We start from the raw sequence: 27,140 nt of genomic DNA on the forward strand, positions 1-27,140 counted from the left end.
GATTAGCATGCGCAGGCCATGGGTTCGATCTCCCGCACCAAGATTATGAGTCAAAAATAGACACATTTGTATTATTAATTTTTTATTTTGAAGAAATTTCAAACAAGCTGTTAAGAATAACAATATTTCGGGGCTGGGGATGTGGCTCAAGCGGTAGCGCGCTTGCCTGGCATGCATGCAGCCCGGGTTCGATCAAATAAATAAATAAATAAATTTTCTCTCTCTCTCTCTCTCTCTCTCTCTCTCTCTCTCTCTCTCTCAAAAAAAAAAAAAAAAAGAATAACAATATTTCAAGGAACTCTCTTGCAGGGAGTTCTTAATACATGTTGCCAAATTGCTTTCCAGCTGTACTAGTCTACATGTTCCTTGTAGTGTAATGAAAGAATGGTATACATATTTGAGAAGATTAGTAATAATTGGGTAAGAGAAGGATTTAGCCACAGGACAATAAAACTAATACCAAAAAGAAAAAAATCCATACCACTGAACTTAACTTCTTCAATGTTCAAATCAACTGAGCTAAAACCAAATTATAAGACTGTCTCATTTTGTTAGTTTCCACATTACTATCTTCATTCTTCACCAATCTAGAAGACAGATTTTCAGGATTATGCCTCCCTCTTAACATTCCTAGGCTAGGACAAAGTGGCATTAACTCATTTGGATTACAATCACTCCTTTTACCTATTTTTACAATGTAATGCAAATAACTGGGTTTTCAGAGTGAGAGCAGCAATCTAGTGCCACAAATTGTTTATTAAATTAATACATGAAATAGATGTAACACTGTGTAAATCAATGTACTTTTTTTTTTTTTAATACCAGGGATTAACTCAGGGGCACTCCACCACTGAGCAACATCTCCATCCCTACTTTTTATTTTATTTAGAGACAGGGTCTCATCTCACGGAGTTGCTGAGGCTGGCTTTGAACTTGTGATCCTCCTGTCTTAGCCTCCCGAGCCACTGGGATTTCAGGCATGCACCACCAAGCCCCTGGCTTCAATGTACCTTTGTTTTTTTAAATATTTATTTTTTTAGTTGTAGTTGGACACAATACCTTTATTTTATTTATTTATTGTTATGTGATGCTGAGGATCGAACCCAGGGCCTCGTACATGCTAGGTGAGCACTCTACCACTGAGTCATAGCCCAGTGTTAGTTTTTGAAAACAGAATCTTGGCTTATTACTACTTTGGGGCACAAAAAGAAGTATTAAGAATAATTCAAATATTTTGTACCAGCCACCTAAATTTGCATTTATCAACGGGGCACAGTGGCACAGGCCTGTAATCCCATCTGCTCAGGAGGCTGAGGCAGGAGGACCACGAGATCAAAGCCAGCCTCAGCAATGGTGAGGCACTAAGCAACTCTGTGAGACCCTGTCTCAAAATGAAAAATAAAAAGGACTGGGAATGTGACTCAGTGGTAATGGACCCCTAGGTTAAATTCCCAGTACCAAGAAAAAAAAAAAAAAACATCATGTCACAGATATAATTAAAATTCCCTTTTGTGGGGCTGAGGTTGTGGCTAGAGCACTCGCCTAGCATGTGCGGGGCACTGGGTTTGATCCTCAGCGCCACATAAAAATAAAATACAACTACAACTAAAAACAAAATATTTTTTAAAATTCCCTTTTGTGTAGCTTTCTACTCGCTTCTGTTTATGCTGTGGTTTTTTTGTTTATGGTACCAGGGATTGAACTCAGGGTACCTGACCACTGAGCCACATCCTCAGCCCTATTTTGTATTTTACTTAAAGACAGGGTCTCACTGAGTTGCTTAGCGCCTTCTCTTTGCTTACAATCCTCCCGCCTCAGCCTCCTGAGGCACTGGGATTACAGACGTGTGCCATTGCGCCTGGCTTGCCCCACCCCTTTTAAAAAATATTTTTTAGTTGTACACAATATGGACACAATACCTTTATTTTATTTATTTTTATGTGGTACTCAAGATTGAACCCCGTATCTCACACATGCAAGGCAAGACCTCTACCACTGACCTACAGCCCCTTTTTACTTTTTATTCTGAGACAGGGTCTTACTAAACTGCCCAGGCTGGAATAGAACTTTCAATTGAACTGTCTCTCAAGTAACTGGGATTACGGGAATGTGCCACTGCATCCCCAGCTTCATTTGTCTTGGATTCTTTTTTTTTTTTTAAGAGAGAGAGAGAATTTTTTAATATTTATTTTTTTTAGTTTTCGGCGGACACAACATCTTTGTTTGTATATGGTGCTGAGGATCGAACCCGGGCCACACGAGCGCGCTACCCCTTGAGCCACATCCCCAGCCCTGTCTTGAATTCTTGAAGAGGGCTAGGAATATAGCTCAGCAGTAGAACACATGCTTAGCTCTGGTTTCCATGCCCAGCATTACACACTAAAAAATAGTTTTGTTTTTGTTTTTTGGTACCAGGGAGTGATCTCAGGGTTACTTGACCACTGAGCCACATCCCCAGCCCTATAATTTTATTCAGAGACAGGGTCTCACTGAGTTGCTTAGCACCTCACTTTTGCTGAGGGTGGCTTTGAACTCATAATTCTCCTGTCTCCCAAGGCACTGGGATTACAGGCCTGCACCACTGTGTCTGGCTCAAAAAATATTAATTTGTAAAGGAAAAAGAAAAAAGCCAAATTATAACTAAAAGTAGTAACTTTTACTTAAGTAGATGCTTGCACTTCTTCTTTTTTTTTTTTTCATGTCGAGGATTGAACCCAGGGCCACATTCCCAAACCTTTTTATATTTTGAGATAGGGTCTCACTAAGTTACTTAGGGCCTCACTAAGTTGCTGAGGCTGACTTTGTACTCTCCATCCTCATCCTGCCTTAACCTCCTGAACCACTGGGATTACAGGTTTGCACCACCATGCCTGGCTTCTTGCTCCTTTTCAATCAAATTTTCACACAGCACAATGAGTGATTTAAAACCTAGATAAACCAGCCGCAGTGGTGCACGTCTGTATTGCCAGTGGCTCAGGAGCCTGAGACACAAAAATTGTGAGTTCAAAGCCAGCCTCAGCAAAAGCAAGGCCCTAAGCAACTCAGTGAGACCCCGTCTCTAATAAAATACAAGATGTGACTCAGTGGTTTAGTGCCCCTGAGTTCAATCCTTGGTGCAAAACATAGCAAAACAACAACAAAAAAACTAAATGACCAGGGCAAGGGATGTGGCTCAATGTTAAGTGCTTGCCTAGCCATGTGCGAGGTCCTGGGTTCAATTCCTAGCACTGCAAAAACAAAACAAAACCAAACAACCTAAATGGCATGAAACGGGCTGGGGATGTGCCTCAAGCGGTAGCGCTTGCCTGGCATGCGGGAGGCCAGGGTTCCATCCTCAGCACCATGTACAAACAAAGATGTTGTGTCTGCTGAAAACTAAAAAATAAACATTAAAATTAAAAAAAAAATGGCATGAAACTATCAATTTGTGACTCTCTAGTGTCTTCCATTTGCTTGTAATGGTCTTTCATTGCCCACCCTGGGCCTGCCTCCTCTGTGCCCACAGGTCCCATATTCTCTTGCTCACCACTTTACTGGTTTCCCTCCAGTTCCTTCAAAACACTATACTTTTAGCCTCAATTCTTTTCTTCCACTGACACCTGTTTATTTTTCATTCCTAAGATTTCAACTTAAAATATCTCTTCGACCTGAAATCCCAGCAATTTGGGAATCTGAGGCAGGAGAATTGCTAGTTCAAAGCCAGCGTCCAGCAGTTTAGCATGGTCCTAAGCAACTAGTGAGACCCTGTCTCAAAATAAAAATAAGTAAGTAAATACATAAATGAAAAGAACTAGGGATGTGGCTCAATGGTTGAGGGCACCTGAATTCAATCCCTGGTACCAAAAAACAAAACAAACAAAAAAACCCTCCCCGGTAAATCTCATAGTTTCTCTATTAACAGCACTAACACTATAAAATCTTTTTGAGAACTGAACCAAGGGACACTATCTTTGAGTGATATCCCCAACCCTTTTTCTTTTGAGACAGGGTCTTGCTAAGTAGCTCAGTTAAGCCATAAACATAAGATCCTCCTGCCTCAGTTTCCTGAGTAGCTGAGGATGTATGCCACCATGCCTTGCTGCGGTGGGGATGGGGACTTTGAAGATCTATACTCTACCCAAATCAAAATAGTATAGCTTCTAGTTTTGAAAAAAAGTTACTCCTGCAACAAAATATCCCTCTACTTTTCCCCCTATCTCTCTTTTTTAATTGGTTTTATTTTTAAATACATGACAGCAGAATGCATTACAATTCTTATTACACATATAGAGCACAATTTTTCCTATTTCTGTTTGTATATTAAGTATGATCACACCAATTCATGTCTTCATACATGTACTTTGGATAGTGATGTCTATCACATTCCACCATCATTGCTAACCCCCTGCCCTCTCCCTTCCCCTCCCACCCCTCTGCCCTCTAGAGTTTGTCTATTCCTCCCATGCTCCCCCTCCCTACCCCATTTATGGGTCAGTCACCTTATATCACAGAAAACATTCAGCATTTGTTTTTTGGGGATTGCTAACTTCACTCAGCATTATTTTCTCCAACACCATCCAGTTACCTGAAAATGCCATGATTTTATTCTCTTTTTATTGCTAATATTCCATTGTGTATATATGCCACATTTTTTTAACCCATTCATCTACTGAGGGGCATCTAGGTTGGTTCCACATTTTAGCTATTGTGAATTGTGCTGCTATAAACATTGTTGTGGCCGTGTCCCTGTAGTATGCTGTTTTTAAGTCCTTTGGAAATAGACTGAGGAGAGGGATAGCTGGGTCAAATGGTGGTTCTATTCCCAGTTTTCCCTCCATACTGCTTTCCATATTGGCTGCACCAATTTGCAGTCCCACCAGCAATGTATGTGTGTGCTTTTCCCCTACATCCTCGCCGACATTTATTGTTGTTTGTCGTCATAATAGCTGCCATTCTTACTGGAGTGAGATGATATATTAATAGAGGTTTTGATTTGCATTTCTCTAATGGTGAGAGATGATGAACATTTTTTCATATATTTGTTGACTGATTGTATATCCTCTTTTGAGAAGTGTCTGTTCAGGTCCTTGGCCTATTTATTGATTGTGTTATTTGTTTTTGTTTTGTTTTTTGGTGCTTAGCTTTTTGAGTTCTTTATATACCCTAGAGATTAGAGCCTATATTTTGGGAGCAATTTTTTCCCCTATTTCTTTCTTTTTTTTTTTTTTAAAGAGAGAGTGAGAGAGGGGAGAGAGAGAGAGAGAGAGAGAGAGAGAGAGAATTTTTAATATTTATTTTTTAGTTATTGGTGGACACAACATCTTTGTTGGTATGTGGTGCTGAGAATCGAACCCGGGCCGCTAGCATGCCAGGCTAGCTCGCTACCGCTTCAGCCACATCCCCAGCCCCTCAATCTTAACCTTTTTAATTCCATTTCCCCCATATAATTTCAAGTGCTTTACCATATTTTCCTCACCCCAAATGAAACCCACTCACTCCTCAACAGGATTTAATCACTTCTAATCAGACTGGTTGCCACAGCCTTCTAACACTTTCTTGGACTTCCTAAATCCTAATCTTCAATGATGTCCCGTAACAATTTATTTCAAGGACACCAAGGTCAACTGTTTCTCCCTAAAGTATGGTATTATACACTGTCGCCTAGATGCCTTTAGTGACTTCTCTAAAGCAATATTGGACTCAAATAAACAAAAACACGTTAACACAAATTATATTCCATGCACTAAGTGCTGTGAGCAAAAATGTATTACTACTATAAATTTCCTTTATCTACCCTCAGGCCATTCCCTCCGCCTACAACGACCCCCTCTACGCCATCCCAGCTCCGTTCCGTGGGAATCGTTTACAACACAGGAACACATTTGCCGACAACTGGCTGAGAACACCGCAGCTCTTAAGACTCTCTTGGCATCTGTTTGAAACGCAAAACAAGTCTGCAGAACAAAACTTATCCGGCAGACGGAGAATTGGTTCTTTGCGAGGAATTGCAAGACCGGAAACGACTTGATAAGAACTTCCGCAACTCCAGGAATCATAGATTTGAGCGACGCCTGCGAACAGCGGGCTAGGAAGGATCAGCTTTTCAATTACGTCTGCGCAAAGAGACCTCCAAGCCTCGGTGGTCTGTGCTTCCGTTCTGGTGACAGAGCCGCCCTCTTCCGGCGCTCTTGGGCGGCCCGGGCCCGCCCCCACGCCGGCGGTGACGGAAGCACGCCGGGGGTGACCTCACCTTTCAACATGGCGGCGGCGGTAGATTAGGGCAGTGGGTTGAAGCAGTCACCGCCGCTTGGGGACCCTGTTGGAAGCAACCGCCGCCGCCGCTTTTCATCTCTTCTGGGGCAGGGGCCAGGGCCAGGTGAGGGGAGTGGGGGGTCTGGGCAGACAGAACTGGGTGAGGAGGCGGATTTCACCTGGGGAGGAAGGTGTTCAGAGACTACGGAGCCACCTACTCCCCACTGGTTCCCACTGCGCGTGAGTGAGAGACCGAGTGTGTGTGTGTGTATGTGTGTGTGGCGTGTGTGTGTCAGTGTAAGCATTTATCGGCGCTCCTCTACTCCGGATTTTCGAAGTTTGAGGGGGTCCATTTCATTATAACCGGACCAGACGCGATAGACAAACGTGGTCCTATTGCGGACCCTTGAAGGGAACTTCTTCCCCCAGTGTGGGCTATCTAAGGCGTAGGAACTCAGACCTTTGCCCTACTTTGCTGTTCTTCCCCACAAGTAGCTTCACGGAAAATTTGGGGTCCATTTTCAGAGCTACACTGGAGAACGTGGACTTCCGTTTGGTCGAAGAAAAGGTTTGCATGTGATTCACTTAGAACAGCTAGCTATAAGTTAGTTTTGCCAGATGTAGTCCTTTCTTGTTTGACACCCATTTCCTTCCCCCTCCCCGAAAAACCTGCCTTCTTACCCTTTTAAGCAATACAGTTCACATTTTATTTCCGTTGATTTGTATCCTGTCAGCATTCCAAGGAGATCTCAAGTTTCTTGCCTTCATAACCGACTATGAGGGAGAACGCCTAGACTTTTTGAAGCAATCTGGCCCGATAGATATGCACATACTGTTGACTGATAGTTTTCTTTAGCTCTTAACCACTCCTGACACAAGTGTGTTTATCCAAAATAGCAATCTCACAGACTCTGCGTAAAATTTTGAACTAAGTTCACAGTCCCCTCTCCCCTTTTTTGGTTTCTGATGTAAAACCAAACAACAATCTTTTTGCGAAATGGTAAGATTTCCCCTGGAGGTTGGTATAACCAGAATGTTGCTCTTTGTTCTGACTTGTTGTGTGACCTTGGATGAGTTGCCACACCCTTTAGATATCTGTTTTTCTTTTCCTTTTAACCCCTTAAAAAATAAGTGTTCGTGTATACCTCATATACACAGTTGTATAACAGTGCCCTGCACGTTTGTACTTGTGAACTGAAAGTATTTAAGCCATGAAATGTGGCTTTTAATTCATTTGGTAATAGACAATTAAGGATTTTGAAAATCCTTTTACTCTGAGTGATCAGAAGCTGTTCCTTTTCCAGTGGCTCGTATTCTTATGTGAAGGAGTGTGCCCCAGTAGTTGAATTCAGCTGAAGGATGTGTAAAGTTGAAAAAGATATGCTTACTTACACATCATTTAATATTGAGATCCTGTCTCAAAATACAATAAAAAGGGCTGGGGGTGTAGCTTAGTGGTAGAGTGCTTGCCTAGCATACTTGCCCTGAGTTTAATCCTTAGTATTGCAAAAACAAAAATTATACTAACCTTTTAGGACTAGTGATTTACAATAAGAATTTTTGGGGGGGCTGGGTGGTTACTGGAGATTTAACCCAGGGGCTCTTTACCACTGAGCTACATCCCCAGTCCTTTTTGTGTTTGATTTTGAGACAAAGCTTCATTAAGTTGCTTAGGATCTCCCTAAATTGCTGAGGCTGTTCTTGAACATTCAATCCTGTCTCAGCCTCCGTAACTCCTGGGATTACATGCATGTGCCACTGTGCCCAGCAAGAATAATTATTTTTAAAATATGTTTTTCTTACAAACTATTTCAGCCATAAAAATTTTAAACATTTAGTATTTCTACCCTGCTTTTTTTCAGATAGAGTTTTTTAAAACCTTTTTTTATAACTTTGTTTATTATTATTTATTATGTGGTGGTGAGGATTGAACCCAGTGCCTCACACATGTTAGGCTAGTGCTGTATCACTGAGCCACAACCCCAGCTCTCAGAGTTTTTATTTATATTCCAAATAGATGATCACTAAGAGTTCTTATTTAATACATATTACAGAGTTGGGGAAAGAAACTATTTTCAAAGTAACTGTTTTTGCTTTTGCTGGGCTGGGGATCAAACCCACAGCCTGTGCATGCCAAGCCTCCTCTGATGTACATCTTCAGCCCCTTTTGTTGTTGTTTTGTTTTCCTGTGCTAACAATCTAATCCAGGGCCCTGTGCTTTCATGCACCTTACTACTGAGCAACACATCCAACCCAAGAGTAGCCGATTTTTGAGTTATAATTAACATGCCATACAATATGTAAGTGTTCGGTGGTTTTCAGTATTATCCACAGAATTGTACAACTATAACCACAGTTTCATACACCAAAAAGAAACACCATTCCTGTTACCAATCATTGTTTCTTGGGGGAAAGGAGGTAGGTACTTGGGGATTGAACCTCAGGCCTTCACATACTAGGCAAGCGCTCTACCACTAAGCTATACCCCAGTCCTTTTTAAGTCTTATTTTTGAGACAGGCTGGCTTTGGATTTATAGTCCTCCTGCCTCACTCAGCCTCCCGAGTAGCTGGGATTACAGCTATGTACTATCTCATCTACCTGTAATTTCACTATTTTTATTATGATTAATTTTACTTTTGAAGAAAGACCTAAAATTCAATACTTGCTTATAAAGCACGGATTAAAAATTTACTCTTATTGGGCACTGGGGATATATTAAGTGGCAGAGCATGAAATTACTGCTGCTGGACCTCATGTTAATCTGTGGAACTTTTTTTAAAAATTCCCTACTGGGGCTGGGTGAGTGACTCAAAGGCCCTGAGGTTGGATTCGCCAGCACCACCAAACCACTAATAAGTCTTAAGATTAAAAATTCTCCAAACCACTAGTGAGTCTTGGCACTAAATTTTGGCAGCCAAGAAACTTTGTTACTGTTTAAAATTAGATAGTTTTGATTTGACTGAGTTTTTTTTTCTTTTTATAAACTGGGATTATAGATGTGTTCAACTCTCAAGTATTTAACAATTTTATTGCATTATAATTTTATTTTGGTGGCAGGAAATGATCTAAAAAAGGTTCTGAAATAATTTAGCAACTAATTAAAATGTTAAATTGTAAAATATGTTGTAATTCTCTGAAATTAAAGAAAATAATTTAGGTATGATGCTCTAAATTAGTATGTATGAGATGGATTCTAGGAATTTCTATTTTTTTTTTTTTTTTTAGAGAGAGTGAGAGAGGAGAGAGAGTGTGAGACAGGGGAGAGAGAGAGAGAGAGAGAGAGAGAGAGAGAGAGTGAGTTTTTAATATTTATTTCTTAGTATTTGGCGGACACAACATCTTTGTTGGTATGTGGTGCTGAGGATTGAACCCGGGCCGCATGCATGCCAGGCAAGCGCGCTACCGCTTGAGCCACATCCCCAGCCCAAAGGAATTTCTGTTTTTAACAAGCATTCAATATGATTATTATGAGGCAAGTTTGGGAAACAGGTACAATGGATTGTCACATTGCTGCAAATGTGCTTTTCTTAAGACTTTATTGTAGGATTAAAAGTTGCTGTGTAACTTCTGATTGTAGTCCATAGAATATTCTTAATTCCTGTGGTATAATTGGTACTACCATCCTCAAACTTGACTGGTGCTCATAATAGAAATAAAAAACAAAATCTACCAACCAACCAACAACCAATAAAAACATGGAGCCAGGGATGTAGGACCGTAGTAGAGAATTTGCCTAGTCTGCATTGAGGGCCTCCCAGCACTGTAATATTGTATTTTTTACTGAAGGATTGTGGATGTCTCATTTGTGACGGGTTGTGGGGAATATATAAACATAGGGTTAAGTTACCCTAAGCTGCTTCAGGCTCTCCTCCTGACTGGAGAACTACTTGCATTTTAGAGGAACAAACTAAAAGGTATAAGGCAGAGAAAGAAACAGATTGTTAACATAAATATATTCAATACTTTCTTTGTAATTGTGCAAAAGATAAAGTTTTTGTTTAAGATCATATACCTGGAATTGGGGCATGAGAGCCCACAGGTATAATCCCAGTGACTTAGGAAGCTGAGGCAGGAGGATTGTGAAGTTTGAGGCCAGCCTGGACAATTAAGTGAGACCCTATCTCAAGATTTTATTTTATAGTGTGCTGGATTGAACCTAGTACCTCATGCACTAAGTTACATCCCCACCCTTTATATTTTATTTTGAGATAGGGTCTCACTAAGTTACCAAGGTCAGCCTTGAATTTGGCAGTACTCCTCTCAGTCTGTGGAGTAGCTAGGATTAGTGTGTGCTGCTGTGGCTGATATATGTAAATATTTCTCAATACTACAAACTTGTACCTAGTTTTAATTGTAAAAGGCCCTATTAAATAAAATGTAAAGAGTAAAAGTAACTCTGTTCCTCTCATCATTTTAAAAGGAAGCTTGAAATTCTTTTTTAGATATGAAATGTACATGGTATCCGTGAGGCAATAATGGGATGGACCTGGGTATGTTGCTTTGCTTCTGGGAAAGCCTTGAGTGGTAGTTTCAGATCATATTTAACTTTGATTCAATTTATCTTTTTCCTTTTTCTCCCCCCAGCTCCATTCTTAAAAATGACAATTTTTTTATTTTTCAGTACTCTGGGTGTCTGATATTAGAAAAACCACCTTGTTGCTGGTTTTAATGGTGCATACTTTAATCCCAGCCACATGATAGGAGGACCACTAACTCCTCACCATACTCAGCAACTTAGCGAAACCCTATATCAAATAAAAAGGGCAGGAGATATGACCCAGTGGTAGAGTACTTGCCTAATGTGGCAAGATCCTGGGTTCAAACCCCAGTACCATAAAAAAAGAAAAGCCACTTTGTTTTTCTATATTGTTTCCTACATTATTAGTGTTTTTCACCTCAGTATTTCTTTTTCACCTGTGTTTCTTTCACCTAGTACATTTTCTGGCATGTAGTAAATATATGATGAATGAATGCAATTAAGTGAAAAGGGTTTATTTATTAATTTTAAACATTTATCTTTTAGTTATAGGTGGACATAATTTTTTTTTAATGTGGTGCTGAGGATCAAACCCAGTGCCTCATGCATGCTAGGTGAGCATTCTCCCTCAGAGCCACAAACCCAGCCCAAAAAGGGTGTATTTAATTAAGTGATTGCACTGTTAACTAGCTTTATGATTTTAGGCAAATCAATCATCTGTTATGGCAACACTAGAAAAGTGCTTTAGAAATAAAGGTCTTATGCAGATAAAATTTATTAATAATATTTGTTAGAAATCTAAGAGCCCATTGTGCAGTATGCTTATTACCACTGTATAATGTTGGAAAGGAAGTGAGTCCCCTTAGAGATGTAACCTGGAATTATGCTATGAAGTTTACATTTGGCAGATGCTGAATGCCTTTGTCTTTTTTTAAAAGAAATTTATTTTTTTATTTCATTTATATCCTTTAAGCCTCTTATTTATTTATTTGTTCGTTTGTTTATTATTGATTTTTTAAAATGTCTTAGAATTTAATGCAAGTATACTAGATATATAATAGTGTTTCTGGGATCTGTCTGTCCCCCCCCCCCTCCTTAATCACAACATGGAATGAGCTGCATTGCTTGTACAACTGGAATCTCCAAACAAATTGGATGGATATTATATACTGCAGGTCTTGTATATTTGTTTGGTGTGTTTATAAGTGTACCAAATACACATTAATCTTAGTTTGGTGTTGCTTTAAGTGAATGCCACAGACTGGATTATTTACTTAAAAAATAGATTTATTTAGCTCACAGTCTAAAGATTGAGAAGTCCAAGAAGCTGACTCTGGGATCTGATGAGCACCTTCTTGCCACATCGTAACATTGTAGAAGGCATGTGGCAAGACAGACCTTGCTAGTTCCAGACTCTCTTCATTCTTATTATAAAACCACTAAGGCCATTATAGAGGCTTTACCTTCATGACCTCATCTAATCCTAATTACCTCCCAAAGTCCCCATTTCAAAATACAATTAACATTTTAATTTGGAGATTAGGTTTTTCAACACTTGTATTTTGGGGGACTTTAGTAAAACCATAGCAATATTTGAAGTCTAAAGTTGTATGCTAAACTTAAATAAATAAATATAATCATTCACCAAACATACAGACATATGGATATTATTAAAGAAAAAAATTAGCCAGGTTTGGTAGTACATATCCATAATCCCAGTGACAGGAGAGGCTAAGGCAGGAGGATTGCAAGTTCAAGGCCAGCCATGGCTACAGAGAGATCCTATCTCAAAATAAAAAGAGCTGAGGATGTAGCTTACAGGTAGGTTCAATCCCCAGTACTGCAAAGAAAGAAGAAAAATCATCAGTAATATTATTAAAGCACTAGCACTGAGCTACACAGCCACAAGATCTATTTCTAAGTGAAAGCAATTTGTAGTATTAAAGAATATGGTACCATTATGTGAAAGTAAAGTATATGTTGGCAAGTCTAAGGGGGAAAAAAAAGAAGTGCAAATAGAGTGGTAAGTACGGAAGATTGACAATTAGAATTCTGTGGTAAAACTTGCATTTATAATTAAGCAATTGGGTGTTTTACAAAAGTTTGAAGAGTGTTAGGCAAAATATCAAATTTGGAAACCTGTTAAATTATTCTTTTTCTATGGCATCTGGGTCAGAGAATGAAAGTGTCTTTAGTGATATGGAATCTTGATAAATTTAAGAAATTTGAATTCATCCAGTTAGAGTATGTGTGTGTGTATAATTTTTTTTTTTTTTCCTGAAAGCCTTGCTATGATGTGCATGCTAGTCCCAAAGTCCTGGATTCAAGTGATCCTCCTGCTTCATCCTTCTTCATCCCACTGAGCCACTGGGACTACCTGTGTGCACCACTGCACCTGGCTTCACTTTTTCATTTAAAACATTGTTCAGATATAAGTACTTCTTTATTCCTGTTATATATATATATATAAAAACCCAGACATATTAAAGCTCAAATTGTTACTGATATGATCAATTCTTCCCTTCTCTTTTAAAGCTTTGCTTCATAATTTATTCCTTGCTCTCTATTTAATCTCCTTATTGGATCCTTTTCCACTGAACATGAACATGCTTATGGGTCTTCTCTCACTATAAAAACAAATGAAGACTTTTGACCATTTGTCTGTCTGTAGTCTCCATTCTTTTCTTCATTTCAAACCAAGCTATTCTTTGAAAGAACAGATGAAAACTTACTTTATGTACCTCTTCACTTCCCATTTATTCTTCAAATCCCTGCCTTTTGTTATTTATTTATTTATTTTTGTACTGGGGATTGAACTCAGGGGCACTCTGTCACTGAGCCACATCTCCAACCCAAATTTGTAATTTTATTTAGAGATAGGGTCTCACTGAGTTGCTTAGCGTCTCGCTTTTGCTGAGGCTGGCTTTGAACTCGCCATCCTCCTGCCTCAGCCCCTGGAACTGCTAGTATTACAGATAGGCGCCACTGTGCCTGGCCCTGCCTTTATTTTTTACATTAATTTTCTTATTTTCTTCCTTTATTCCTTTCTTTCTAGACATTGTCTTGCTAAGTTGCCCAGGGTGGTCTCGAATTCCTGATACTCCTGCCTCAGCCTCCTGAGTAGCTGAGACTACAGGTGTGCACCATTTTCAAGTCCCTGCCTTCTATCGTTGCTCCTGCCAGTCAAACAAAACTGTCAAAGATCATGGATGACCAAATGTCCACATCCAGTGACTCTCCCATTTTCATTTTCTCGGAAGTTGTATATTTGACACATTTGTTTACTATCTTCTTATTGAAGTGCCTCCCTGACTTTTGTGATCATACTCATTCCTGGTTCTACCTTTTTGACTATTGTATTGTGCTAAGGGGTTTTCACTGCCAGCTTTTCATCATTTGGCCATTCTTTAAATGTTAGTTTTGTCCTGAATTCTAAAAATATTTCCCTTAAAAATTATACCAGTATTTCTCAATCTGTTTTGCATCCCTTCTCTCCTTTATTGAAAGGAGATAAATAACAGTTTCCCTGGCTCTTATAGGTGTTGGTGGATTAGTGTTGGGGCATGATTCTCTTCTGCACCAGCACTGAGAATGGTTGCTACAAAGAAGATTGAAGATTTAAGTGAACTTTGCTTTTTTTAAAAAATTTATTTATTATAATTTATTTTTGTGGTGCTGGGGATTGAACCTAGGGCCTATGCATGCGAGTCAAGCACTCTATCAACTGAGCTATATCCCCAGCCCGAATTTTGCCTTTTTTAAATTTTGTAATCTGAAAACAATAGGTGATTTTCCTCTTCCAATTATAAAACTGTGTATTTGTGATATATACATATATGTTTACATATTTGTTCATTTATTTTGATTCCTGGCTCATAACTTCCTCCCCAAAGAGGATCGTAGGAACTTTTCCTTTTCCTTGCCTTTCTGTCTTTGAGCTGACAATAAAGAAATTATTTGACCTGCCTTTGACAGATAGATCCATCCTCCCTCCAGAAGATTCTTGTCCTGGGCTGGGGTTGTGGCTTAGTGGTTGAGTGCCTGCCTAGCACTCATGAAGCCCTGGGTTCAATCCCCAGCACCGTATAAAAATAAGTAAAATAAAGGTATTGTATCCATCTACAACTAAAAAAAAAAAATTCTTGTCCTGTACCCAGGAAGAAGGAATGCTTCACAGAGAGGTGAAGAAGAATTTGACCCGACATACCTTGTCTGGTTTCTATACCCAGTCTGTCTATAAGCATTAGATCATAACCTTTTTGTCCAATTACATTTCTGCATAGTTAACTGTGGTTCAATCATGCCTTGCCATGAAGTCTTCATAAAAACATGAAAGAATAGGGTTTTGAGAGCAGCTTGATAGCTGAACATATGGAGATTCCAGGAAAGTGGGGGCACTTGGAGAAGGAATGTAAGTTCCGAGCCTATTCTCTCATACTTTGTCCAGTGCATTTCTTTGTCTGTATCCTTTGTAATAGCCTTTATAATAAACAGATGAATATTTTTCCCTGAGTTCTGAAAGCCACTTGAGAAAATTAATTGAACACAAGGAGGAGGTTGTGGGAACCCTGATTATATAGACGATTGGTCAAAAGCACCTGTGGAACAACGTAGGCCTTTTGACTGGCCTCTAAAGTGAAGAGAGTGTGAGGGACGACAGTTTTAAGACTTGAGTCTTCAAACTATGGGATCTGATACTATCTCCAGATTGTGTCAGAACTGAATTAGATTAGAGGACACTCAGCTGTATCTGCTGCTGGAGAATTGAATGCTGGCTTGTGTGTGTGTGGAACCCCCCCATATATCTAGTGTCAGAAGTCTTGGTTGATAGATAAGTAGAGGAAAAACAAACAAGATACTTAGTTGTTGTTTTTTTTTTTTCCCAAACAGAGTATTCAATATCCTTTTTTAAACTATTGTCCTGCTGGGCTTGGTTGTGCAAACCTGTAATTCTAGCAACTCAGAAGACTGACAGAAGGATCACAAGTGCAAGGGTAGACTAGGCAATTTAGCAAGACCCTGTCTAAAAAAAAGTGGGGGGGCTGGGGATGTAGCTCAGTAGTAGAGCAACCCTGGCATTCAATACTATCACAAAATAAATAAAGAACAAACTAAAAATCTAGCATACTAATCTTCACATGAAAGTAGTATGTTACAATTGAGAACTACCTTAGACCTTAAATTTGCTAACATTGCCTATTTTCCCCTATTGCTAATTAACTGAACCTCTTTTACTGGATGCATTTGTCCCCTCTTACATACAGCTTTGCTTTTGATAGCTCCACTTAATCTGTGGTCAGCTGCAGTCCAAAAATATCAAATGAAATCTCAACACATCCTACTCTATCCTGCTCAGGAAGTTAATTATCCATTTGTGACCAGTGCATCTCTTTGTCTGTATCCTTTGTAATAGCCTTTATAATAAACAGATAAATGTTTTTCTTTCCTGTACCCTGGAAGAAGGAATGCTGCACAGAGAGGCCAAGAAGAATCTGACCAGACTTTGTATTTACTGCCCTATCTGCTAGTCATTTATTAGCCTTCTTGGTTATCAGACCAATTATCTCCCTATCACATTGCTTGCATTCAGGTTAACCTTGTTTTACTTAAAAATGGCTCCAAGTGCAAGAGTAATGATTCTGGCAAAGAGAAGCCATGAATTTAAGTGAAAAGTAAAAGGTTTCAATATGGAAAGGAAAAACAGTCATATACTGAGATTGCTAAGATTTACATACAGTAAGAATGAAGTAGTGTATATAGGATTTGGTACTACCTGTGGTTTCAGGCATCTCTGGAGAGTTTTGGAATGTAATACTTGTGGATAAGGGAGGTTTATAGTTTTTGGTGTGAAATATGATTTATATTTTTGTTACTGGGGATTGAACCCAGGGACCCTTTACCATAGAGCTACATCCTCAGCTTTTTTTATTTTTAATTTTGAGACAAGGTCTCACTAAGTTGCTGAGGGTCTCACTGAGTTGCTGAGGTTGACCTCAAACTTTTGATCCTCTTGTCTCAGCTTCCCAAGTTGTTGGAATTGTAGGCATCCCGCACCACACCCAGCATGAAACTATTCAAGTACATGGTAGCTGCCAGGTCCATATGATAAAGTAAGAGTTGTGATTGTATTGATTATGGTACAAATTAGGATGCCTAGTGAAGTGATTCAGATTAAAATGGTTTACATAACGCCTAGTGGTAAGTGTTCCAAGAGATTCAGGTTCACATGATCATTCAGGGACCCAAGTTGTTTCTGGTTGCTTTACTCATCCCTAGAGTGGTATCCTTATTTGAATATCAAAGCTAGGCCACTGCCATGTTCAGGTTCTAAATCACAGAATAAAATCCTCAGTCTTTAAGGAGAGACCTACAATTACACTTGTAACTTCTCATTCTCTGGTTCAGGCTTATAGTACATTAAACTACAGAGAAGACTGGTACATGTAGTCTGTAACTCTGTGGACTTGGGGCTACGTAAAAATTCAGGAGGTGCACACTTGTAATCCCAGGGGCTCTGGGGGCTGAGGCAGGAGGATTGAGAGTTCAAAGCCAGCCTCAGCAACAGCAAGGCGCTAAGCAACTCAGTGAGACCCTGGTTCTAAATAAAATACAAAATAGGGCTGGGGATGTGGCTCAGTGGTCAAGTGTCTCTGAATTCAATCCCCAGTACAAAAAAAAAAAAAAAATTTAGGAGGCCTGGACTGGGGATGCAGCTCAGTAATAGAGTGCCTGTCTAGCATTTGTTTTTATTTAGGCACATTAATTTTATTTATTTTATTTTTATGTGGTACTGAGGGTCAAACCCAGGGCCTCACACTTGCTAGGCGAGTGCTCTATCACTGAGCCACAACCCCAGCCCAAAAGAAGTCTTAAAGAGGAACATTTTTTTTGTGTGTGTGTGTGTGTGTGTGTTGGGGTTTCCTAGATTATCTAGAGATTATTTGTTACTTAGGTGGATTGCTAGTACTAACCTCAGTACTGGGTGGATGGGGGAATGCCTTTTTTTTTTTTTCCCTGTGGTGCTGGGGATTGAACTCAGGGCCTTGTGCATGCAAGGCAAGCACTCTAGCAACTAGCTATATCACCAGCCCCGAGAATGCCATTTTATGTAAATTAAGCACTTCATTTCTTTCTTTCTTTCTTTTTTTTTTTTTTCTTTTCCTGTAGTGGCGTTGGAACTGGAACCCTTGGCCTTATACATGCCAGGCAAGTGTAGTGCCACTGAGTTACATCCCTAACCCTTTTGAAAATTTTTATTTTTAGTTAGGGTCTCTCTAAGCTACCCAGGCTGGCCTCCGAAGCAGCTGGGATTACAGGTATGCATTACAAACAGTTACGTTTTTAAAGATGTCTGGAAAGAAATGTCTGAGACAACTTTTAGTTTGATATTTGCGTAATCAGAATCAATGAGAAAACATATTGGCATGTAATAAACTTTAAACTGAAACCCTTTTATGTTTTTAGGTTTTACACATCTGCAAGTAGACCTCTTAGGAGCTCTGTTGGCCAATCCAATGGCGTCCTCAACTACCATGCCTCTAGGATTTCACTATGAAACAAAGTATGTTGTTCTCACCTACTTGGGACTCCCTCAAGAGAAGTATCAAGAGCAACATCTTCTCTCATCCCAAGGTATTATCTTTGTCTTTTTGTGGTTATATTAAATCACAATAAGGATTTCATATATAGAAATATTTGTAGCTAAATTATTTATGCATATGATTATAAGATCAAGTGATACAATATGAAGAATAACTCTTGGCAAATACAGAAAGGATTATAGTAGCCACAGGGATTTAGGAGGCTAAACTAAGAGCAAAGGCAAAAAACAAATACAATGGCAAGAGTCACAGCTGGAGGTCAGATAATATCATGAACCAACCAAAGAACTTGTTCACAGTATAGAATTTTCAAAATTGCAGAACTTATTTTAGGCCAGGGTCTGGGTAGGTGACTATCTCAAAGTGTCAGTTTGAAATGGACCATGCATCATTGTCATGGGCAGGAGAAACCAGGCTGAGCTGAAGCCTGAGGACAAAGTGTTGGAGGTTCATTGATGTGACAATTTTCCTGGGCAAGAATCATGATGAGTTACCAAATGACAGGGTCAGTGTGCCACTGACCAGTCTTGGGGGGGGGGGGGGCTTCTCTTTTAATGGGTCTCAGGTCAGTGGTTTGCTTCTTTTGTTGGTCTGATATATTTGATAAGCTCATGGTTCTAGTTTTACTGACATGGTGTTGATATGCCCATGCATCCATATATATCTAATTTAATTCAATAACTTCATTTTTATTACCATGATTAATTTATTAGTTTGTCTCATGATTGTGCTAGGGAATGATGATTGTATACAAAAGAGGTGGAGAGACATTCTACCTCCATACTTACACTCAAAATGAAGTAACTATGATATAACTCAGGATTACAACCTGAAAACGATTGTGATATTCACTATGGAGTAAGTCAGAGCAGGGCATAGCCTGCTTTCTATGGTTATCAGGAGAGTGAATTTGTTATAAAAGCCCATTTGGCTCCCACTTTTCTCACCCTCTCTTCCCTTCAACCTTTTACCATGGAATAATGCAGCATGATGGCCCTCACTAAATGCTGGCCCCTCAACCTTAGACTTCCTCAGCCTCTAGAACTATGAGAAACATATTTCTTTTCTTCATGTAAAACCAGTGTCTGGTATTCTATTACAGCAGCACAAATGGGCTAAGATAGAAAATCCAATCTGTTTACAGAAAAACTATAATGGGTCAATTAATTCAGCATATCACTTAGTAGAAATCAGTTAAGAGACTTTAACTACATATTGCTTTGTTTTCCTCTTAAGGATTTAAAAAATATGCTGGGCATGGTAGAATACACCTATAATCCCTACTTAAAAAAAAGGCTCCAATAGGAGGATCACAAATTCAAGGCCAGTCTAGGAAACTTCATGAGACCCTGTCTGAAAATAAATAATTTTAGGGGCCTAGGGATGTAGCTCAGCAGCAGAGTGCTTGCTTAGAATATGTAAAGCCCTGGGTTTGATCCCCAGTGCCTCCCCCCCAATTTTTTTTTTTTTTTATAATCAAAGGAAGAAAAGTCTGCTAACCACTAAATATTAAGTCGAAAAATCTTCCAGAAAGAAAAAAAGGGCAGCATATTCATGCCAACAAAACTGTAATCTAAACAGTAGAGTGCAATATCTTCATAGTTTTTAAATAAAGTTATTTTGAAGTAGTTTAATGTATCCAGTCTAGGTAACAGTTAACTCCAAGGGCAAAATAAAGACTATTTTCTGCATGTAAGGAAAAAACCAAACAAACTTAGATAAAACTTGGGAAGGGCAGGGGTTGTAACTCAGTGGCAGAGTGCTTGCCTAGCATATGTGAGGCACTGGGTTTGACCCTCAGCACTACATGAAGATAAATAAATAAAATAAAGGTATTGTGTCCACTACAACTAAAAAAATTAAAAAAAACAAAAAACAAAAAACAACTTGTGGTGCTGGGGTTTTGGCTCAGTGGTAGAGCACTTGCCTCACACATGTGAGACCCTGGGTTCGATCCTCAGCACCACATGAAAATAAATAAGTGAAATAAAGGTATTGTACCCAACTACAACTAAAAAATAAATTTAAAAAAAACTTTGAAAATATTGGATCTCATTTTTCTAACATGCATTTAGACCCAATAGGCATCTTCAAAGTTAGATTCATACGAAGGTGGTAATGCATAAACAGTTAGCATGCCTCTGGTTGTAATTTTTTTTTGTGGGGGGAACTTTACCACTGAGCCACATCCCCAGCCCTATTTTGTATTTATTTACAGACAGGGTCTCACTGAGTTGATTAGCACCTCGCTTTTGCTGAGGCTGACTTTGAACTCACGATCCTCCTGCCTCAGCCTCCCGAGCCACTGGGATTACAGGCATGCACCACTGCGCTTGGCTATGTCTCTGGTTATAACTGTGTTTGATTTGATAGTAAAGATTCTGGGAATAAATTTTTTGAAGCATTTTTTTTTCGTTTTTTAGTTGTAGTTGGACACAATACCTTTATTTTATTTATTTTTATGTAGTGCTGGGGATTGAATCCAGGGCCTCACACGTGCTAGGTGAGCACTCTACCGCTGAGCCACAACCCCAGCCCTAAGCATGTGGTTTAATAGCTTAGCCTTCTATAATTTCACAATTGCCAAAATTATATATCAAGACTCAGTGGATTAGACCAAGATAAGTTATGTATTCTGCCTCTGGCCCTCTAAATTCATGTCCTTGCATACAGAATATATTCATTTCATCCCAGTATTCTCCACAATTTTAACTCATTTCAGCATCAACTTAAAAGTCCAAATTCAGTGCCTCATCTAAATAATTCAGACATAAGTGAAACTCAAGGTGTAGGTCATCTTGTGACAAATTTCTCTTCAATTTTGAACCTAAGAAATCAAATGAGTTATGTGCTTCTGAATATAACAGTCTGACAGACACAGGATAGGCATTCCCATTCCAAAAGGAGGAAGAAAGGAGTGATAAGTCCCCAAGCAAGCTTAAAACTCAACAGGTCAAATTCCATTAGAATTTGAAACTCAAGATCCAACCAGTTATATTCCATTAGTATTCCTAATGCTTGAGAATAATACTCTTGATACTCTACAAGTCTGCTGGGGCACAAGTCATGCCTTTTGGACACAGTTTAGCTGGGGTCTTAGCTTTCTAACCAACTAGGACAGAGGTTCCATTTTCCTGACCCACTGGGATGGTAGGTCCTGCTCCTGAAATTTTGCCAGGCTCCCAGGGCCTCCAGTGGCCCTAATGCTTATGGCTTTGGGTGATCCTGTCCTAGTGGTGGCTGTGTGTCTCTTTCCTCTGCTTAGGGCCCATAGGCTTGGTTCCTGAGCACACAATTCTGCTGAGAGGCTCTGTCCTTTGAAATCTATGTAGAAGCAACCACACCTGTATAGATTTGCTAAGTGCTACAGCAAGGCTTGCTGGAACTGCACCCAGGATGACTGCAAAATAAGGAGCACTGAGCAGGATGAGGTCCCATAGGCCCCTCTTTGGAAAACTGCTCTATCCCCAGAGCCCTGGGGTTGTGATGAAAAAGGGTAACCCTAATGATTTCTGAATTGCCTTTGGAGTTATTTTTCCCTTTTCTTGGAAAATAGTACCCAATAATCCTTTTTATTTTTTTTTATTATGAGATGGTTCATGCATATTAGTCTCCTTATGATATGGTTTCTGGCCACAACCTTAATGTTCTTTTTTTTTTTTTTTCTTTAGAAAGAGACAGAGAGAGAATTTTTAATATTTATTTTTTAGTTTTCGGCTGCACAGCATCTTTGTTTGTATGTGGTGCCGAGGATCGAATCCAGCGACACGCGCATGCTAGGCAAGCGCGCTACCACTTGAGCCACATCCCCAGCCCCTTAATGTTCTTTTTTAAAATATATATGTGTGTGTGTGTGTGTATTTTTTTTTAGATGTAGTTGGATACAATATTTTATTTATTTTTATGTGGTGCTGAGGATTGAACCCAGCGCCTCGCATATGCTAATAAGCAAGTGCTCTACCGCTGAGCCCCAACCCCAGCCCCAACCTTAATGTTCTTTCCAAACAAACTTTCTCATTTTTCTTCAATATGGATAGGCCGAATTTGTGACAAATTTCTCTTTACATTCTGCTTCCCCTTGATGAATAATACTATCTATTGTTCCAATTTTAGTGTATATGCTGCCAAAGCAAATGCTACAGTTCCATCTTTTTAAATCATTTCTCTTCCTTGCATTTTACTATAAACAGTTAAGAGGAACCAGCCTGCTCCTTTAGATAGTTTCTCCTCAGCCAAATATCCATGGCAGAGCGGGAGTGGGGAGGGTACTGGGGTTTAACCTTGGGAGAATTTACCATTGAGCTACATCCCCAATCCTTTTTATTTTATTTTATTTATTTTTTTTATTATGAGACAGGGTCTCATTAAGTTGCTTAGGGCCTCACTAAATTGCTGAGGCTGACTGAACTCACATTCCTCCTGCCTCAGCCTTCCAAGCCGATGGAATTACAGGTGTGTGCCACTGTGCCCAGCTTGGTACCAGTTCTGATTTAGTCCACTCAGTCTACTATAACCATAGACAGTATGGCTAATAGATAACAGAGGTTTATTTCTCACAGTTCTGGAGGCAGGAAAGTCTAAGATCTAGGTGTTGGCACATTTGGTGTCTGAGTGAGGACCTGCTTCCTGGCTTATAGGCAGCTGCCTTTATCTTTTTTTGCCATAACTTCACATGGTAAAAGGGAAAAGCAACTCTCTGTGGCCTCTTTTATAAGGGCAGTAAACCCATTAAAGAGGGCTCTGAGGTCATGTACTATTCACTTCCCAGAGGCTCTACCTTCCAGTACTATCACATTGGGGATTAGGTTTCCACATGTGAATTTTGGGAGGACACAAACATTCAATCCATTGCACTTAGCAAGGACAGGCAGGTATGCTTGAGTTTCATGTTTTCTACCTCCCCAAACAATCAATCCTTAAAGATTAGATGCAGTGAAGTTCACAGAAAACCATTAAGTTCATTCGGGTTATTATCAACAGATTCCCATTGCAGGATGTGGGCTATTGTGCAGCATTGCTGTCAGCCATCCCTTTGAAATATCCAAATTCAGCCAAGTGAGTAAGTAGTAGGTCTTATTTAAGAAAAGCACTAATAGCATGGTAGCACACGCATGTAATCCCAGCAATTTGGGAGGCTGAGGCAGGAGGAGGATCACAAGTTCAAGGCCAGCCTCAGGAACTTGGGCCCTAAGCAACTAACTTAGTGAGATCCTGTTTCAGAATTAAAAAAAAAAAAAAGGGCTGGGAATGTAGTTCAGTTGTGAAGCATCCCAAGTTCAGTTCCCAGTACCAAAGAAAGATGATGAAGACGTAGAAGAAAGAATGAACCACTATGCTTCTTTTCCTTAGCATGTATAAATTATTTCTCTGGATCAGTAGTATTAATCCAAACTCAGTAGGATATATTGGAAATCATACATATTTCTCCCTCTTCAGCCAGGTTGTAATTAGAGGGCAGTCTATTATCTATTACTATCCATGAAAGGAGAGCAGTCAGACTTATCTGTGTATCTTCTAGGGCTAGTGCCATCTCATTGATTGTAAGGATGGCTTCATGACTGTCATCTGTGGGATATGAACTTAAATATCAGGGAACAGTACTGGCACTACAATATGAGCCAGGAGTCAGTATATCCTTGAGTATGACTTCTTTCTTTTTAACCTGAGGACCAACAAAGAGGACACAGTCCAAGATGTATGTCATTGATTGATTCTTAGGAATATTATCCTGGGGAGAGTTGGCAGATAATAGGCTTTGTAATTTTAGATTGTGTTCATCAACAGTATTTTCAAGCCTACATGGAGTTAATTTCCAGAGGTATTGTTTGATAATAGTAGTTGAGGGTGGTTCTTCCTATTCAGAAAAATTTCATCCTCACTTTTTAGCTCAAAAATTTCAGTAGGGAATAAGGGTGTAGCTTAGTGGTAGAGAGCATGCTTAGCATATGTGAGGCCCTGGTTTGATCCCCAGCCTCAAAAACCCCTGGGTTCAATCATTGGCACACACATACACAAAAAAAAACACTTAAAAAAAGTTGTAGTAAAATGTTGAACTTCCGAGTGGTGGAATGTAGAAGTCAGGATATCCAACTTCTATTTCTGAAACCTGTACGAACCCGTGAAGTTCACTGTTAAAAATCACTAATGGGCTGGGCATGGTGGCTCACACCTGTAATCCCAGCAGCTTGGGAGGCTAGGGCAGGAGGATCAACAGTTCAGAGCCAGCCTCAGCAATTTAGCAAGGCCCTGAGCAACTTAGCGAGATCCTGTCTCTAAATAAAATATTAAAAGGGCTGGAGATGTGGTTCAGTAGTTAAATGCCCCTGGGTTCAATCACTGATACAAAAAAAAAATTAATGTTTTCCACATTATACCTACTGAATACAAAGAATAAACATAGTTTTAAACCTTACATTTTCACAATATTAATAAATTTGACCAGTTAATAATAAGACTTCCTCTATTCCACACATATTTTTGCTATCATCCATCTTTCCAATTTGTAGTGAATTAGTGTCTCCCCAATTTCTTTGAAAATATTTTCACCTGTAATTATTCTATACTGACTATGCCCATTCTTCAGTCACTTCGATTTTGGCTTTGTCTTCTTGAAGAAACAACAGCTAAGGAGCAAGTACATACTTTTCAGTACATCGAGAACCAAGGAAAACCATGCGATTGTTGTTTGCTTTGTATTTCAGTTGGTGATTGATTTTGTTCCCACTATCCTCAATACATTGAGCAACTAGTATCTCCAGAAGAGTAGTAATCTTAAACATTCAGTTATTTACTTAATAGACTTTATTTTTTTAGAACAGTTTTAAGTTTGTAGCAAAATTGAATTATTTCCCAATATTCTTTGCACTCACACACACATAGCCTCCTCTTTTATCAACATCTTCCTCCAGAGTTCTTCATTTGTTACAGTTAATGAACCTACATTTACACATCATTATCATCCAGAGTCATCTGCTAAAGGACACCTTGGTTGTTTCTAGATTTTAGCTTACGAATAAAGCTACAGCTATGTGCAGATTTTTGTGTAGGTGTAAGTTTTCAACTTCTTTGGTTATATACAAAGTTTTAAACTTGCTGGATCATATGGTAAGGGTATGATTAGTTTTGTAAGAAACCAAGAATATTTTGTATTCTGACCTAGTTAATCAACACTTGATTATGTCATTATTCCAATTTTTATTTTTTCTTCTTCACTGTACTAAGGATTGAACACAGGGCCTCATGCGTGCGCTATATCACTGAGCTACATTTCCAGTTCTTTTTATTGAGACAGAGTCTCATGAAGTTGCCCAGACTGGCCTCAAACTTACCATCCTCCTGCTTCAGCCTCTTGAGTAGGTTGAGCTTACAAGTGGGCACCACTGTGCCCAGCTAATATTCTGAATTTTGATCATTTTAATAGGCATGCAGTGGTATATCATTATTTGATTTGCATTTTCCCAATGACACATGATATGAAGTATCTTTTCTTATGTTATTTGCCATCTGTGTATCTTTGGTGACTTTACATTCTTCACAAAAATTAAACTCTTTTGCTCAGTTTTAAATTGGGTTTTTATTATTGAGTTTTGAGAGTTCTTTGTATATTTTTGATGAGATATGTCTGTTGCAAATTTTTTTTTCCCTGTCTCTGGCTAGCTTTTCATTGTTTTGACAGTGTCTTTCACAGAGTAGAAAATGTAATTTTAATGAAATTCAGCGTATCAGATCTTCCCTTCAAGTGTCATGTTTTTGTTTTGTATCTAAAAACTCATCATCAAGCCCTTGGTCATCTTATTTTCTCCTATATTATTTTCTAGGAGTTTTTTTTTTTTTTTTTTTTTTTAAGAGAGGGGGGGGAGAGAGAGAGAGAGAGAGAGAGAGAGAGAGAGAGAGAGAGAGAATTTATTTATTTATTTATTTATTTTAGTTCTCGGCGGACACAACATCTTTGTTGGTATGTGGTGCTGAGGATCGAACCCGGGCCGCACGCATGCCAGGCGAGCGCGCTACCGCTTGAGCCACATCCCCAGCCCTCTAGGAGTTTTATATAGAAGTTTTACATTATTATTTGAGTCTGGGATCCATTCTGAGTTAATTTTTGTTTGTTTTGGTTCTGAGGATTTAACCTAAGGATGCCTTACAACTGAGTCTCATCCCCCAGCCTTTTTTTTTTTTTTTTTTTTTTTTTTGAGACAGGGTATCACTAAGTTGCTTAGGGCCTTGCAAAGTTGCTGATGCTATAGTTGAACTTGTGATCCTTCTGCCTCAGCTTCCTGAGTTGCTGGGATTATAGGCGTGCACCACCACACCCAGCTCTTTGAGTTAATTTTTGTGAAAGATATAAGGTCTTTGTCTAGATTCCTTTTATTTATTTAGTTAGTTAGTTAGTTAGTTTTCGATGGACACAACATCTTTGTTTGTATGTGGTGCAGAGGATCGAACCCGGGCCGCACACATGCCAGGCGAGCGCGCTACCGCTTGAGCCACATCCCCAGCCCTAGATTCCTTTCTTTACATGTGGATTTCTAGTTGTTCTAATACCACCTGTTAAGACTCTTTTCTCTATTGCTATTTAGTCAAAAGATCAGTTGACTTGATTGATTGATTGATTGATTGCAGTGCTAGGGCATCACACTTGCAAGGCAAGTGCTTTACAGTATATCTCCAGCCTCATTGCCCATATTTATATGGGTCTGTTTCTGGACTCTGTATTCTGTTCCATTGATATATTTACCTATTATTTCACCAGTACCACCCTGTCTTAATACTGTAGCTTTATAGCAAGGCTTGAAGTCTGGTAGTATCAGTCTTCTTCTCTAACTTTGTGCTT

General features: G+C 39.2%; 1 protein-coding gene across 8 annotated transcripts in view; it reads left to right on the plus strand.

Annotated features, from left to right (window-relative positions):
- Positions 1-6,192: 6,192 nt before the first annotated feature.
- The window catches only part of Bcl2l13 (BCL2 like 13), a 78,740-nt gene continuing 57,792 nt past the window's right edge, over positions 6,193-27,140 (plus strand). For 3 of the 8 annotated variants that reach the window (XM_077798225.1, XM_077798224.1, XM_077798228.1), the window contains exons 1-3: positions 6,194-6,355; positions 17,877-17,915; positions 18,174-18,341. In XM_077798225.1, the coding sequence (XP_077654351.1) occupies positions 17,909-17,915; positions 18,174-18,341 (175 nt within the window). In that variant the 5' untranslated portion in view covers positions 6,194-6,355; positions 17,877-17,908. Of the gene's footprint in view, positions 6,356-13,824; positions 13,846-17,876; positions 17,916-17,968; positions 18,026-18,173; positions 18,342-27,140 lie in introns of those variants that run through there. The other 5 variants (XM_077798227.1, XM_026413858.2, XM_077798221.1 and 2 more) reach the window with 5 other exon arrangements.

The sequence above is a fragment of the Urocitellus parryii genome, chromosome 5 (genome assembly GCF_045843805.1).
Source record: "Urocitellus parryii isolate mUroPar1 chromosome 5, mUroPar1.hap1, whole genome shotgun sequence".
In the NCBI taxonomy this organism is placed as follows: Eukaryota; Metazoa; Chordata; class Mammalia; order Rodentia; family Sciuridae; genus Urocitellus; species Urocitellus parryii.